The 16,981-nt window shown below is 40.6% G+C and overlaps 1 protein-coding gene across 4 annotated transcripts in view; it reads right to left on the bottom strand.

The window, feature by feature from the left end:
- The window catches only part of DPP6 (dipeptidyl peptidase like 6), a 988,762-nt gene that overhangs the window by 301,933 nt on the left and 669,848 nt on the right, over positions 1–16,981 (bottom strand). For all 4 annotated transcript variants that reach the window (XM_044765679.2, XM_044765682.2, XM_014829001.3 and 1 more), the window contains exon 4: positions 16,305–16,399. In XM_044765679.2, coding sequence (XP_044621614.2) covers positions 16,305–16,399 — 95 coding nt within the window. The remainder of the gene's footprint in view (positions 1–16,304; positions 16,400–16,981) is intronic.

Here is a 16,981-nt window from a genome sequence, read left to right as displayed (position 1 = left end):
ATTGGGTCTTGCTTTCTAAAACTGATCTTAAAATCCTCTAGGAGTAATAAGAGGAGCTTGTGGAAATGATGAACGTGTGGCCATGAGGAAAATCTGTCCTTTGTATTGTAGTTATTTTCCACCCCATATCGTATTGGATTTCTGCCCCTGCGTGTCATGTTGGAGAAAGTTACAACATGTTCCAAAGATTTTATGTGTATATGTTTGTGATTTTTGTGTCAATGTTTAGAGCAGGAGAAAAGGTTCAGAAATCTTACATAAGGTTATGTTAAGAGGAGCTGGACCTATTTCACCACATTCAAAGGGCCCTTTTATAAAAAGATGGATGTATTTTTTCAGAACTATTTAATTCACTTTACATAGGTTTCCACCAAAGGCCTATTCACACGTTGACCATATTTATCATTCCTGGCACTTATCAATCAATTACGTGGATCCTACTTTTCATCTGATAGAATCTTTCTTACTCCAAAGAACTTCCCTGAAATTTCTGAATGTGCAGGTGCGTGGCCAATGAATTCTCTCAGATTCTGTCTCTAAGTTCTTTATTTTATCTTTATTTTTGAAAGACATTTTTGTTTGCTGCATACAGAATTCTGGATTGACAGTTTCATTTTTCTCCCAGTACAGTGAGTGTCACTCCACTGTCTTCTGGCTTGCATAGTGTCTGGCGAAGTCTGCTGTCATTGTTACGTCTGTTCTTCTGTACACACCACACCTCTTTCCTTTGGCTGCCACTAAGGTGTTCTACTTTTCACAAGTTTTCAAAACTGGATTGTCATATGTTTGTTGTGGTTTTCTTGTTTATTATGCTTAGAGTTTACTGAGTTCTTGTATCAATTTTTTAAAAAATTCAATCATTATCTCTTCAAAAGCGTTTTGTCTTCTTTTCTCTCTGCTCCTTCTAGGTCTTAAAAATAGGTAGATTAGTCTACTTTATATTGTCCATAAGTCACGGAGGCTCTGCTCAAGTTTTTAAAGTCTTTTTTCCTCTCTGTTCTTCATTTTGGATAGTTTCTATTGCTATTCATCAAAGTCTAGGGGTTTTTTTTCTTCTGTGGTGTCTAATTTGCTGTTAATCTAGAGATTTTAAAATTTTAATATTTTCTTTTTCATCTCTAGAAATTTTATTTGGGCCTTTTACAATCTTTAGCTTCTCTTATCGTCATGCTCATGGTTTTCTTTATATCCCTGAGCATTTAGAACATGTTTATCTTAGCAGTTTTAATGTTTTTTCCTGCTAATTCTATTGTCTCTGTTATTTGTGGGTCTGTTTGTATTAACTGATTTTTCTCCTCATTATGTGTCACATTTCCCTGCTTCTTTGTATATATAGTAATTTTTTTAAAAAGTAACACCAGATATTTTGAATTTTCTCTTGCTGAATCTTGGATTTTTTGTGTTCCTTCAAAAAATGTTGGACTCTTTATGACAAGCAGTTAATTACTTATGGATTAATTTGATTCTTTCAAGGTTTGTTTTTAAGATGTTTTAAAGGTTGTTCTTCAACAGCCATAATTTTCGAGCTAATTGAGCCTGAGTCCTAAGGGCTTGCTCTTCTGAAGTCTCTATCTAATGTCTCACGGCTAGGAGACACTTAAGTGATTCCTGGCAATGTATGAGTTCCAGGAATTTTCCTCTTATAGGGTCTTGTAACTGTTCTTTACTTGGAAATTTATTTTGTCCTGACTTGTAGTGTTTGACTCTTTATATATAAAGATCAATAATTAACCAAAGTCTCAAAGGGAACCTTATGCAGATTTCTCGAGTATTCTAAGTTAGCTTCTTACCCCCTTGGGTACCCTCTTACCCTCTTGGGTACTCTGTCTCATAAATTATAGTCATGATTTTTCCCCCCAAACTCTGATCTGTCTCCTTAACTCAGCAAGACTGAAGGGCTTGAAAGTTTCTCCTTGTGCTAAAGTCTAGCAATAGCATTCATGCAGAAAGCTCAGGTGATGGCTGGGCTCATTTAGTTTGTTTTCCTTTTCTCAGGGATCATAGGTGTGAACTGCCTGCTGTCCAATGTATGAAAAGTGTTTTTTTCCCCTACATTTTGTCCTGTTTTATAGTCATTTATGTTAGGAGGATAATTCTGATCATATTATACTCTCATTGCCAGGACCAAACGTCCACATAAGAATTTTAGTTTGTTTTGTCACACTTATATTCCCAGTGCCTAATAGTGACTGGCACATAAGAGATGCTCCATAAATATTTGCTGAATAAATGAATAAATACACCCTCAGTTGTTACAAGAGTGGCAATACAGATATAAAGATAATACCAATAGAAACAAGCAAAGAATGTAACTTTCTACACTTAGAAACCACTATAGGTCACATTCCTTGATGGAGGGTCAGCTGCTAATGATACCATCCAGGAGAGTGAGGCTCCATGAGAAGCTTGTCACTGCTACTCTTAGGTATGGTTCCATGCATTTCTGACCATCTCAGTCCCCATGATCCCATTGATTATGGAAAATATAGGCTGTACACCCACCTTTTCATCAGGTGCAAATAACGTATGCAAAAACCACCTAGCACTTTCCTAAATATTTGCTCCCAGACTGTTTGATTCAAAGAAAAATTCCCCAAAGAAAACAGGCCTTGGCTTCAGATTTGCCTGAAGGCTAGTCCTGCAATATTTTTGTCTATTTTCTATTAGACTATTTGTCTTTTTATGATCAGTTTAGAAGAACTCTTTGTAGATTGTAGATATTAGTCTTTTATTTGTTGCCTACATGCAAATATTGTCCATTATTTGTCTATGGATTTTGTCTTTTCTAATTTTAAAATTTAAAATTTTTATATGGTAAGCTAATTAAGGGCTATCTTTTTTATATAGCTTCTGGATTTCATATTTTTAAAAATTTCTCTCTTTTGTGACAAACCAAATGATGGCTTCTTTTCAACATTTAATCCTTTAATCCAACTGGAATTTAATTTTGTATATTTTTGAAATGAGACATTATTTCCTCGTAGATAAAGAGTTAGCTATGCCAGCATTGTTTTCTAATTATGTCCTCATTTCCCCTATGTTTTTCATATGTCCAATACTCACTTATGTCAGAAAATACCTCTGAATTCTTTAGTCTTTCACTGCTCTCTATGTATTCCTATGCAAAATTTGATAGTTTTAAGCTTGTACCATGGATTCAAACAGCCTGTGATTCATATTCTGTTTACACTATTTACTATGAGGAATTTAGAAAATGTCTTACCTTCACTGCCTCTGTAAAATGGAGATAATATCTGTACCTACCCCATGGTTGATGTGAAAATTCAATCAAGTAATTAGAATGTATAGCAAGTATTCAAAAGGATGAGCTATTATTATTACTGAGTTGAGCTGAGTACAGTGTCTTTATTATGTGTTTGATGTCAGGTAAAGGAGTTCACATTACTATACATTTTCAAACTTTCTGTGGCTACATTTAGGTGTTTATTCTTACATATGACAATTAAGATATTTTAACAAATGTTCAACACAATTTTTTTCAAAGTTCTAATTAAGATCATATTAAATTTTGAATGTCAATTTTAAGAGAATTAATATTTTTAATATTGTACTCTTATCTATGACATAATATACCTTTAAATTTTGTCAAATCTTCAATTAGATTATAGTTTGCTTTACTCTAACCCTTATTCTATTCTTAGGTTTATTCTAGGTGTCTTTATAGTTCTTGTTCTTATTGTGAATGGAATAGCTTCTCCATTTCCACTTCTAGGTACTTACTTTAGTTAGCAGAAACGCTACTGATTTATTTATATATTTCTCATATTCAGCCATATTAAGACATCTTCTTATGATTACAGTATTTTTTAAAACTAATGTCTTTTAGTTTTCTAAGGATGGAATTCTATCATCAGAAGAGGAGATATAATTGTTTCTTTTATTTTCTAGTTCCTCTTCCAACCATTTAGTTTGCTTGTATACTGCATTTCCTACTATCTACAAGAACATATTAAATATTAATGGTGCTGGTGAGTATTCCTGCCTGATACCTGAGCATAATTAGGACAGCTTTACTGTTTGCCATTTAGAATGGTTTTCACTGCTAGTTGGTTCTTGGTAAATAGTTTTTATCACATTTAAGCAGTGCTTCATTCTTATCTTACATAGATTTTTTACTAGGAGTAACTGATAAACTTTATCAGATGCCCTTTCAGCATCTTGTGGTATAATCATAAAGATTTTTCTGTTGTTTTGTAGTTGTAATGAACTTTATTGATTGGTTTCCTGGTATTTAAATGCTGATGTTATGATTACACCTCACTTGTTCAGATCATATTATGATTTTCATACATGACTGAACTCTACTTGTCAATATTTTATTTATAATTTTTGCATTTATACTCACTAATCAGATTGATGTATAGTTTACATTTTGCAATATTTGGTTATAATCATTAACACAATTTTTAATAACATTATTGTGACATTAAAAAATATTGGTCTACATGTACAACAATCCTATATATATAAAATTTTAGGTATGTTTCTGGTGAGACATGCCTCTAAAGGGTTGGCGTCTTGTTTTCATGTGAGAGACAAAGAGGTATGTGATTATACAGGCAGAGCAAGAAAGGTGGCTATCAGTGGCAGAGAGAGAGAGGAAATGATAGAATGCTCCAAATCATCAATAGAAGGAAAATGAAGAGTAGAAAGCATAAATATATCCAAAGGGTGTCTCATGAAAATAATTTCCTCATAAAGGAAAAAAAGAAGTAAATATAAAAGATTAGAAATGATAAACAAAAGCCAAACACTGAAAAGGTTAAATGTGTTATAGGAGGACACTATGTGCAGCTCTGTGGGAACACGTGAAACTTAAAATAAATGGATGCTCATCATCTCCCCCTTCCCAGTCCATGAGGAAGAAGAGAAGGTACGGACCTGGTAACTCTCTTACGGATGTAGCCATGGCTGCATCCGGGCCCTTAATTCACCTAAAAAGTGTTTAATTTGGCATCAGACAGATCGAGGTGCCTCTCCCAACACTGCTTGTGAGAGACAGGGAAGACTTGAAAATGCAGCTTCTACAGAACAGAGTGAAAGGGCGATTAAAGATCTAGCACTGGGAAAAGTTTCCAGATGGTTTCACACACTGAGCTCTTCCCTAACCTTGAACATACATAATAATCCCAGGGTACTCAGTTGCATCCGCATTTTTTGCACTAGTCTAACCTGACTCAATATTTTGCATCTCTAATCTTTATTTTAGGGTGCTCTGCAGTGGTCTCCAGGAATAATCCTGTGAAATGTAATGGTGGGCTTTCAGGTATGAACAAAACATTTGAAGCTGTGGCACCCTTCTCAGCCACGGGATGCTGGCTTCGAGCCTGTGTGAATAACTACAGGAACAAAGGCTGCAGCTGGATCCTTTATGCAACCTAGAAATAATTTAGTTTGGAATTAGACAAAGCCAAGTCCAGCTATTAAGACTCTCAGCTACCCACTATGTAAAAGTGGACTCAGAAAAAGTCACGGGCACACCTCAGAGATACCACGGGTTTGGTTCCAGACCACCACAAAAAAGCGAATATTGCAATAAAGCAAGTCACACGAATTTTTCGGTCTCCCAGTGCATATAAAAAGTTATGTTTACACTATACTGTAGTCTATTAGTATGCAATAGCATTATGTCTAAAAAAAAAACCAGTGTGCATACCTTAATTAAAAAATACCTCATTGCTAAGAAATGCATCTAAGAAAATCATCTGAGCTGTCAGCAAGTTGTATCTTTTTGCTGGTGGAGGGTCTTGCCTCCATGTTGATGGCTGCTAACTGATCAGGGTGGTGGTTGCTGAAGCTTGGGGTGGCTGTGGCAATTTCTTAAAATAAGACAACAATGAAGTCTGCAGCGTTCATTGACTCTTCCTTTCACTAATGATTTCTCCGTAGCATGCAATGCTGTTTGATAGCATCTTACCCACGGGAGAACTTCTTTCAAAATTGGAGTCAATCGTCTCAAACCCTGTTGCTGCTTTATCAACTAAGTTCATGTCACATTCTAAATCCTTTGTTGTCCTTTCAACAACCTTCACAGCATCTTCACTGGAAGTAGATACCATCTCAAGAAACTGCTTGCTTTGCTCATCCATAGGAAGAAAATCCTCATCCGTTAAAGTTGTATCATGAAATTGCAGCAATTCAGTCACGTCTTCAGGCTCCACATCTAATTCTTGTTCTCCTGCTATTTCCACCACATCTGCAGTTACTTCCCCCGCTGAAGTCTGGAACCCCTCAAAGTCATCCAGAAGGGTTGGAATCAACTTCTTTCAAACTCCTGTTAATGTTGATATCTTGACCTCTTCCCATGAATCACAAATGTTCTTAATGGCATCTAGAATGGTGAATCCTTTCCAGAGGGTTTCAATTTACCTTGTCCAGATCCATCAGAGGAATCATGCCCATGGAAGCGATAGACTTACAAAATGTCTTTCTTAAATAATAAGACTTGAAAGTTGAAATTACTCCTCGATCCATGGACTAAAGAATGGACGTTGTGTTAGCAGGGGTGAAAACATTAACCTCATTGTACATCTTCATCAGAGCTCTTGAATGACCAGGCGCATCGTCAATGAGCAGTAATATTTCAAAAGGAATATTTTTTTCTGAGCAGTAGGCCTCCATAGTGGGCTTAAAATATTCAGTGAACTGTGTTGTAAACAGATGTGCTGTCATCCAGGCTTTGTTGTTCCATTTATAGAGCACAGGCGGAGTAGATTTAACATAGTCCTTAAGGGCCCTAGGATTTTCAGAACACTAAGTGAGCATTGGCTTCAACTCAAACCAGCTGCATTAACTCCTAACAAGAGAGTCAGCCTGTCCTTTGAAGCTTTGAAGCCAGGCGTCGACCTCTCCTCTCCAGCTATGAAAATCCTAGGCGGCATCCTCCTCCGCTAAGGCTGTTCCATCCTCATGGAGAATCTGCCAGTGCGGCCACCTTCATCAGTGATCTTAGCTGGATCTTCCGGACATCTGGCTGCAGCGGCTACGTCAGCACTTGCTGCTCCACCTGCACTTTTGTGTTCTGGGGACGCTTCTTTCCTTAAACCTCACGAACCAACCTCTTCCAGCTTCAGACTTTTCTTCTGCAGCTTCCTCCCCTCTCTCAGCCTTCACAGAATTGAAGAGAGCCAGGGCCTTGCTCTGGACTGGGCTTTGGCTTAAGGGAATGCTGTGGCAGGTTTGATCTTCTGTCCGGACCACTGAAACTTTCTCCACGGCAGCAATAGGCTATTTGCTTTCTTATCATTCGTGTGTTCACTGGAGTAGCACTTTTAACTTCCTTCAAGAACTTTTCCTTTGCGTTCACACCTTGACTATTTGGCACAAGAGGCCTAGCTTTCGGCCTGTTTTGGCTTTCGACATGACTTCCTCACTAAGCTTTATCATTTCTAGCTTTTGATTCAAAATGAAAGATGTGTGAGTATTCCTTTCACTTGAACACTTTGAGGCCATTGTAGGGTTATTACTTGGCCTGATTTCAATATTGCTGTGTCTCAGGGAACAGGGAAGCCCAAGAGAGGGAGAGACGGGAGAAGAGCCAGTCGGTGGAGCAGTCAGAACACACATGTTTACGGATTAAGTTCACCGTCTTATATGGGAGCAGTTTGTGGAGCCCAAAGCAATTGCAGGAGTAACATAAAGATCCCTGATCACAGATCACCATAACAAATATAATGAAAGTAAAAAAGTTTGAAATATTGAGAGAATTACCAAAATGTGACGCAGAGACATGAAATGAGCACACGCTATTGGAGAAACGGCACTGGTAGACTTACTCGATGCAGGGTTGCCACAGACCTTCAATTTGTAAAAAATGCAGTATCTGTGAAACGCAGTAAAGCTAAGCACAACAAAACAAAGTATGCCTGTATTTTAATCTCCACAAACTTCAGTCTTGTCAGTTGTAAAATAAGAATAATGAAGTACCGCCGTTCAAAGGGTTCCGAAGGGTTTCTACCAAATCAGATAACGTTTGTAGAGCATCCAGGGCAGCCTGGTCTCATCGTAAGCACTCAGATGTCAATGGTTAGTTCATTCATCCTGTGTGCACCTTGCAGCATCTTCTTCCTCAAAGTAGCCTCGGTTTCCCACTCCACACTCCATTACTTTCCCCGACTTGAGGTCTCCGAGATCGCCACTTTTCCTGTTAACAAGGCTCAAACCCCAGACAACACAGACTCTCGCTTCAGTCTCACCTGCCTGCACAGAGAACACAGCCACTGTTCTCCGTTCACCGCCATGACGCGACTTAAACCCGTCCTCTTCGTGCTTTCCTAGGCACTGCCTTCAGCCAGCCCCTCGTTCACCTCCACCTGGACCTGAGGCAGCCCCTGTGGGCTCCTTGTCTGTAATCTTTCCCTTCTCTAAATCCCCTTTCCTATTGGTCTAGAGTCATTTTCCTAAAGCACAGAGACTTGTCCTCAAAAATCCTATTCTTTCCAGTTTCCTACGGAGTAAAGACTAGACTGCCAATGGGGCTGGCCCTGTGGCCTAGTGGTTAAGTCTGGCATGCTCCACTTTGGCAGCCTGGGTTCAGTTCCTGTCTGTGGACCTACACCACTCGTTGGCAGCCATGAAGTGGCAGCAACACACATAAAAATTAGAAGAAGATTGGCACAGATGTTTGCTCAGGGCAAATCTTCCTCAGAAAAAAAAAAAGAAGAAGACTAGACCACCAAGTAAGGTTCTTGACAACTTGCTCTCCATTTTTTTCCTGGGCCTTTATGCCACAACCTTCCAACCCCTCCAGACAACCTACACCAGAACAAGATGATGTGCCACACCGGACATGAAACATTCATTACTTCACCCGTTCAGCCTGCTCAGGGCACCATTCCCCCTGTCTCCAGATTGTAGTCACCTGTCAGGGGCTGCTGAAACACTCCCTTTTCACACCCTTATCTGTCGCTGACATCAATGCTCTCTCTCTCTCCTCACCTTGTTCTCATCATATATGGGGCCTCTATTGCAGAATATATTTCATTCAGTTACTTCTTTGAGATCTAAGCTGAAAGCCATCTTAGTAAAAACCATGTTTTATTAATTCTTGTATCCACCCACTCCTCTCGTCAGCCCAGGCCTGCTCAGAGAGGACACTCCTGAAAGTCCACTGACACAGCACAGGTGAGACGGCATTAGTGCCCCAGACCACCCCTCACCTACAGGGAAGACCAGGTCTGGGCCACAAAGACTAAGCCGCTTGTTTCTTTTCAGGTCTTTCAAAGACACAAGTGTAAAATACTCTACTCAACTACTTTAAAAATCAAAAACAGGGGGGCCGGCCCGGTGGCCGAGCGGTTCAAGTTCCATGTGTTCTGCTTAGGCAGACTGCGTTCATGGGTTTGGATCTTGGGCACAGATCTACTCCAGTCACCAGCCATGCTGTACAGGCGTCCCACATGCAAAAGAAACAGAGGGCGACTGGCACAGATGTTAGCTCAGAACTAATCTTCCTCAAGCAAAACAAGAAGAAAGCTGGCAACGGATGTTAGCTCAAGGTGAATCTTCCTCACCAAAACAAAACAAAATGAAACAAAACAGAAGAGCCTATGAAACAAATATTAGACTAAAAGTAATTAACAACAGCTTTGTTTTCTGTTCTTTTTTTTTTCCTTTGAGGAAGATTAGCCTTGAGCTAACATCCGTGCCCATCTTCCTCTACTTTATATGTGGGACGCCTACCACAGTATGGCTTGACAAGCGGCCTGTAGGTTGGCACCTGGGATTCGAACCTTCAAACCCTGGCCGCCGAAGCGGAACATGTGAACTTAACTGCTGAGCCACCAGGCTGGCCCCTGTTCTATCTTTTAATAAAAGAAGTAGGAGAAGAAAAGGGAGAGAGAGAAAAGAAAGAAAAAGGCGCAAAAAGAAAGAGCTCATCTGAGACACAAGGGGAAGAAGATGACAGACCCCCAGGGCCAGAGCAGAGACAGGCCACACAGACACAGACACACACAGACACACAGCAATGGTGGGTACCGTGGCTTCCCACAACGCTCGTGCAAAAGACATTGCTTCTTCTGCCGCCCTGTTGTTTCTGGACCACATGGGGTGAAACTCAGAGGCCAGTCTGTCTAGATGTCAGTGCGGCAGTCCCTGTGGGACTGGCCATCTGCTACCCGGCTCCACCAGCCAAAATTTGCTATCTGTGAGAAATAAGGTCTCGCTGCTGCCAGATCTTCTTATTTTTCAAGAGAAGCCAAAAATCTGGATTTAGAGTTTGTCCAAAAACCACTCTGTGGGCCAAACAACACAGTTCAGTGGGCCTGGCGGGCGCCAGCGTGTCCTCGCTCAACTGCAGACAACACAGGGCTGTTCCGCCTTCCCGGTTCGACTTGTGCGCTGAGAGCCGGCGCCGCGGGCAGGATGCGCTTGCTGGCCCGCCGGCCTCCGCCCGCCCTACACGCAGCTCTGCTTGTGGGTCTGGCAGCCTGGGCCCGTCGGCGCAGGGAACCAGGTGACAGGAAGGACGTGAGGCAGAGTCCACGCGGCCGGAGGCTGGGCTGGCCCAGCCCGGCGCACCCCTGCACGAGCCCTGCGCCCTCAGCCACCGCCCGCGGGGCTCTGGGGACAGCAGATGCCAGGATGCCCAGGAAGGTGCGCTCCCTCCGCCTCCAGACGCGAGGACACGCGCACAGGAAGCTCTTGACGGAAACGGAGCGAAATAGGATGCAGTGAGGTGAAAATTAACAGTGAAAGTCTAAAACATCGGATGAAGTAAAAAAAAAAAAAAAAGAAAAGTGGTCTCAAGTTCCACTCTCAACCAAATGCTGGGGTCCCTCTGCACAAACACTATTTCTCTCCTTGATTCCGGAATGCATCTAATAATACATGTAATTGTGTCTCTCTCTGTGAGGAGTCAGAATTCATTAATTTTTAGAGACTGAGATAAAAATTCAAATTCTACTGTCTAATTACATAAAATCAAAGGGGAGCATAAATTAGAGAAACAAAAGACTTTTTATTTAAATGTAAATTTAGTAATTTTAATAAGTAATTAAAAACAAGTAGATTGGTAATTAAAACAAGTAAAGACATAAAAAGTGAGAAAACGTGACATCAGCATAACAACAGGATACCTTTTTTTTCTTATTTACTTGTTTTCCCTTCGAAGCATTTCCAGGAACCATGCACAGCTCTTACATATTCATCACTGGAGGAAATCTAATCTCTTTTTAATGTGAGGCTGAATTTCTAGAAATCTAATTAAAATTATTGAATAATGGCATTGAAACAGCAATTATGGAAATCATCTCACTGGAAAATAATATACAAAATTTTACCACCCAACAAGATGAACTATTTTCATGGCTCAACGTTCACTTTCTAGCCTTTTCCATACACACGGGTGATGGTGGCACTCGTTAACTACAATGTAAGATTGTATTCTTCTGTGTAATTTAACAGCATAAATATTCTTCATATTACTAGATAGCCTCCATAACTATTATTTTAATGGCCACATCATATTTCATCTATTTTTATTTACTTATTTCTCTAGCGTCAGGTATTTTTACTTTTTTTTTTTTTACTTTTTAGATTACTTATGAAAAATTCCCTGGAATGAGTGAAAATGCATAAATATTTTTATTAATCTTGAATGTATTGCCAAGATACATTCTTTCCAAATACGGAGAACAACCTAAAAGATATAATGAATGGCTGTATCACTCACTACTTCCTGTCACTACTGGTATTATCAACAAAAAGGGGATATGAAGTGTGGACGTCACCGGTCAATAGAGTGAATTATCCTGAACCAGTGTAAGATCAGCGCTGGATGTGGAGCTCAAGTCAAAGTTGTTCATGGACCTTGGTTTCCTCAGCCGAGAAAAGAAGAGTTTAAATGACAAATCTCCAAAGATTATTCTGGCTATAAATATCTAAACCTCAAGCAAAGCCTAAACACTTCGTCCTTGTGAGAAGTTTTGCTCTATTGGGTTTAGAAGAATTGGAGAGATGCTGCTAAGCTTCCCTAAGACTTACAGCCCCCATGAAATCTATTTAATTAAGTTCAGAAAAATGTAGTAAACACATTTTAAATGCACTTGTACTGGAAAGAGAGAGAGGGACAGGGAGGTTGGGAAAGAAGAAAGAAGTCGGGTTCTACTCAGTAGAGAAAAAAATTCATGAGATTTTTCCAGGAACCAGGCAGCCATTGTCCAAATATCCAAAAACCCAGTTTGGGCCATGAGATATATTTGTAACATTTCATTTTTCAGGGGAAAAAAATGAGATACATAATATAACAAAGGTCTTTTTAAAACTTGTTAATTTGTTCACGAGTCTTATAGGAGCACAAAAGTAAAATACATCGACATTTAAATTATTTAAAAAATAAGAATAAAATACAATGTCCTGGAATTTGGGGTATATCAAATATGTAATTCAAGTGAAAGTCAGTTTAAGTTTGAGTTTTTCTTTATTTTTAGAAATCTGAGAGAGTGCTCCTTGCAATAATTCCCAGCTTGGAAGACCCTGCCTCCCCCTGGGCAGCAGCCAAGACCCGACTCCCGCAGGGAAGGAGTTCGCAGTCGAGCCACTTCCCTCCTCGGCTGCTGTGGACTTGGTCCTCCACTCTGTCTGCCGCTTAGAACCGGCCCACTCGTCCCCCCCGAGCCCTGAGCCGCCCGGCTCTCTAGGCCAACCCAACAGTCTGCAACATGTGACCTGTGCCCACACTGCAGCACGGTGCATACATTCTCTCACTGAGTCCTCAAAGGCTCCGGAAGGTAGGACAGAGGGCACAGCGCTTATTCAACTGGCCCGAGGGCCTGTGGCTACCGAGCAGAGTGCGTTCCAATGTGGGGAGGTAGGTCGTGAGGTCGCACCCCAGTGCTGAGCCACCCCCAAACCTCTCAGCACACTGATGCTCCTCGGAAACCGCTCGCCTCTGTTTTGTCCTTTTATATTCATTTATAAAATACACAGTCATGAAGCACCTACTAAGTGCAGGTCACCATGCTAAGTACTGCGGAGCAGACATAAGTAAGTGAAAGGCAGAACCTGCCCGGACAAGCTTTAAAGCTGAGGAGCAGACGTGACAGCGATGAGGGCTCTTTCAGAGAAGACACACTTGTGATTTCCTTCTCTGTAGAAATGAAAAACACCTCAAAATATTAAAAAATAGGAAAAGGGACTACGATATTTTAATAAATGCTTCCTAAAAATCAATTATTATATACCATCAAACATGATGCGCTACCAAATAATAAGGATCTGAAAACATCCCAATATCAAAAATATTAATATAAAAAACAAAAGAATTCAAGACCAAGTGTGAACCATGATGTAATCACCACAGAATGTTAAATGTAGACATGAACTTGCAATTTAAAGTGTTTGTGGTATTCTGAAGTATTTCGTGACCTGATTTCTACCATTTGGAGGTATGATAAAGGATGAGTGAACAAAAACTTTTGTCAGAGGAAGTTGTTTGGGGCAAATGAGACACATCCTGGTAAGCCCAGCCCAGCACAAGCCCTGCATTTGCATAATCATCGATTCTCTTAAAAGCTTTTCTGCTGGATCGGGTAGTGTCTGCATTATTTGCATCCCCTTCGTTGACCCATCTGGGACAGAGTGGGTCACAGGAAGCCAAGCTGAAGGCAAACAGGCTTGGATATCCTAATGTGACCTTGTGTATGAAGGGTCTGTTCCTAGTGGCTGGGGAAAGAGAATGAGGTTAGAAGTCAAGGTTGTGGGTTAATATTTTACAATTCTGTTGACCACAGCGTTCCCTGCTTCGTTTCCATTTCTCCACAAGTTTCAGGGTGTTTCACGGACCAACCTAAAGATTACAGTTGTCCTCACGTGCAGCACAGCTCTTTCCGCAGGTTGCCTTTATCATTTAACCAATCTCAAAGCTCTGGGTTTCAAATAAGAGACCATCTAGTGAGGCATCAGAAAGGCAGGCGGAGGAATGCCCGAGAGCCACTGTTCATGTTCCTGCTCTCTCCAGCCTGCTCTCTTCCTCGCTGGCACAGAGGATCCCATGAACTCGGGACCCTCGGAACGCCATGCTTTACATGCTCAATACTTGCTCATGGAAACACAAAGGGGGAACAGATATTCCATGGCTGGATCTCACAGGGGACCCACGTTGTAGGCTGGCGGGAGAAACACTAGGTCCAACTTGGAGATGGAACAATTGAAGCACAAGAAGTTTCAATGACTAATGGCCTCAACAGAACTTAAATCCGGAGCTTCTGTATTCTAAATTATGACCCGTGCACCTAAATGACATTTCCTCTTTTTCCTTCTCTTCAGGTCTGTTTATTCATTTGTTTATTTATTTAGGTGAGGAAGATTGTCACTGAGTGAACATCTTTGCCAATCTTCCTCTATTTTGTACATGCGACGCCACCACAGCATGGCTTGATGAGCGGTGTGTTGGTCCTTGCCTGGGATCTGAACCTGCGAACGCCAGGCCACGGAAGCAGAGCATGGAAACTGAACCACTACACCAGAGGAGCGTTCAAATGTAGCTTTGAGACAAGAATAAAGTAGGCATGATCATGAATAGTATCGATCAGGCTGTACACATTTGGTGCTCAATAAATTTTTTTTAACATATTTTTAATAATTTAATTGAATAAATGACATTTTAAGAAGAAAAAGACTGCATTCTATGGAAAAAGCCAGCCAATTTGCAAGACGAGGTCCTACTTTTTTCTTTACCTAAGGCGGTTTCTGAAGTCACCTTAATACTTGGGTAAAACAACTTCAGCTAAAACATATGATCCATCACAGGCTATTGATTTGAGGAAGGGAAGGCAGTTCAGATTCCTGTATTTCATTCCTGAGTGCAGCTGTACGTACGGCACCCGCTTTTACTAAACTGACATCCTCACAGGAAACATCGATAACATCCTCATGCTGCCACGAACTTACCCTCAGCAACGGTCCGATCGTTTTCTCCTGTCGATTAATATTAGAAAACTGTTTCTGCAACTTCAGGATTTTTAAGCGAGTTGAATCTGATTTCCTTAGGGGAGCAATTCTTCCAAAGATGATTTTGTAATGCAAAAATGCTGGCACATTCTTTCTGAGTCTTACCTTGCAGAATACTATTTAATTCAATGAGGCCGTAATTTGGGGAACTACCCCGTAATACGACCTCACCTGGCTTCCCTTACACCAGCAAACAGGCTACGGAAAGGGTTTAATAGTAAACCTCAGTAAAGGCTTTTTTTCAAAAGAAAAAAGTATCTGTACACCAAAAAAAAGAAAAAAAAAAAGAAAGAATTTAAATAGTGAGTTAAATGTTCTTGAGGGGGAAAGGAAGGGAGAGCAGCATTTCTGTGGGTCCAGAAATGGGGCGGCAGGAAGAAGGAGCCATCCTTTCTTGTCCCTGGGATGGAGGCTCCAGGGACCACCTGAATCTTCACCCAGTCAGCAACGAGCTCCGGAAAGCTCCCCACCAGCTCTGCTCAGGGTCCTTAGCCGTAAAACCAGGCAGCTGACTGATTTTCTCTATGGTCTCCTCTAATCTCTGGAGTCTAGGATTCCGATGTTTCACACCAGAGGCGTGTTATGATCACTCCAATCTGGAATTCGCCTTAGATTTTTCCTTTAATTTCCCAGTGTATTGGACAAGAAAATGATCCACTTCCTAAAGCTGGAGATTTATACCTTCTAATAATGAGCATGAGCATATTGTAAAAAAAAAAAAAAAAAAAGTTCATTCTTTTTAATTGATTTTTAGTACTAACTTCGGTCAATATTTTTAATAAATATCTTCAACTGTACCTGAACTCCAAATCTTAATGTCATTTAATTCTTTGGGAAAACAGGTTTTCCAGATTATAAAGCAGGGGCATTCATATCTACTCAGTACTTGTTTTAAAGCATAAACATCACTTAATGTCACTAGAGTAAGTACAGTCAGTGCCTAAATTAATATTCCCTGTGCAGGTGGAGATGAGTTTTTAAAAAACCCAAGACCAAGTAAGTCCTCCTGAAGCATTCTCTGTGCGTTACTGCAATTGTTCTGTAAATGTGGAAAGGCTTAGGACTTGATCTTTCAATTATATATCATATGCAACACTTGTTTCCAACACCTGCAGAGAAATTTCCCCTACACGGAAAGAAACTGTGCTTTCATCTCATTAAATTAGGGTGGTTTCAATTTCACGTTATCCTTGGTCCCTCCACCCGCAGCATTACAAGTTTATTGCTTCTGCTGGGCTAGACTAAAAGTTGAAACCTGAAGTCATTTTCTGCTTTATCAACTCGCAGGAGGGAAAACTGAAATTATCCTGGTCATTAAAGAGAGTACTTACAATTTTTTTGCCTTCTATTAACACTGTAGACATATTTGTTTCAACATTCCGTAGTATCACATTCCCTTTCTGTTCTCTGTAGATGAATTCTTTATCTATAAGAGAGGAAATAAAAAGCAACTGTGAAAATCAAGAAACTCACCTAGCCTCTTTTTTTTTTGGTGAGGAAGATTGGCCCTGAGGTGACATCTATTGCCAATCGTCCTCTTTTTGCTTGACGAAGATTGTTGCTGAGCTAACATCTGTGCCAGTCTTCCTCTACTTTGTATATGGGATGCCACCACAGTGTGGCTTCATCAGAGGTGTGTAGGTCTGCATCTGGGATCCGAACCTGTGAAACCCGGGCCACCAAAGTGGAGCATGCAAAGTCAATCAGGCTGGCCCCTCGACTAGGCTTTGAGCGACATGTACATAAAATAAATTGACTAGTTCCAAAAATATATATATCCTGAGTTTCATCAAAGAGTCCTTCACATATGGCGAAATACATCCAGCTCCTCTCAATATTACCTCACGTGCAGTTTCTCGCTGAATCTTTTCTCTGCTCTACACACTGGCATACAAAGCACAAGCACATACACCCAGAAAATCTTTAGAACATTCTAGGATTTTCTTGGGTAGGACACACAGAGTCGACACACAGAGCAGATTAAGAAAGTTGCTACCGCAAGGGATGG

The sequence above is a fragment of the Equus asinus genome, chromosome 1, assembly GCF_041296235.1.
Source record: "Equus asinus isolate D_3611 breed Donkey chromosome 1, EquAss-T2T_v2, whole genome shotgun sequence".
Taxonomy (NCBI): domain Eukaryota; kingdom Metazoa; phylum Chordata; class Mammalia; order Perissodactyla; family Equidae; genus Equus; species Equus asinus.
Note: the sequence above shows the minus strand (reverse complement) of the source record. Positions and strands in the feature narration are given on the sequence as shown.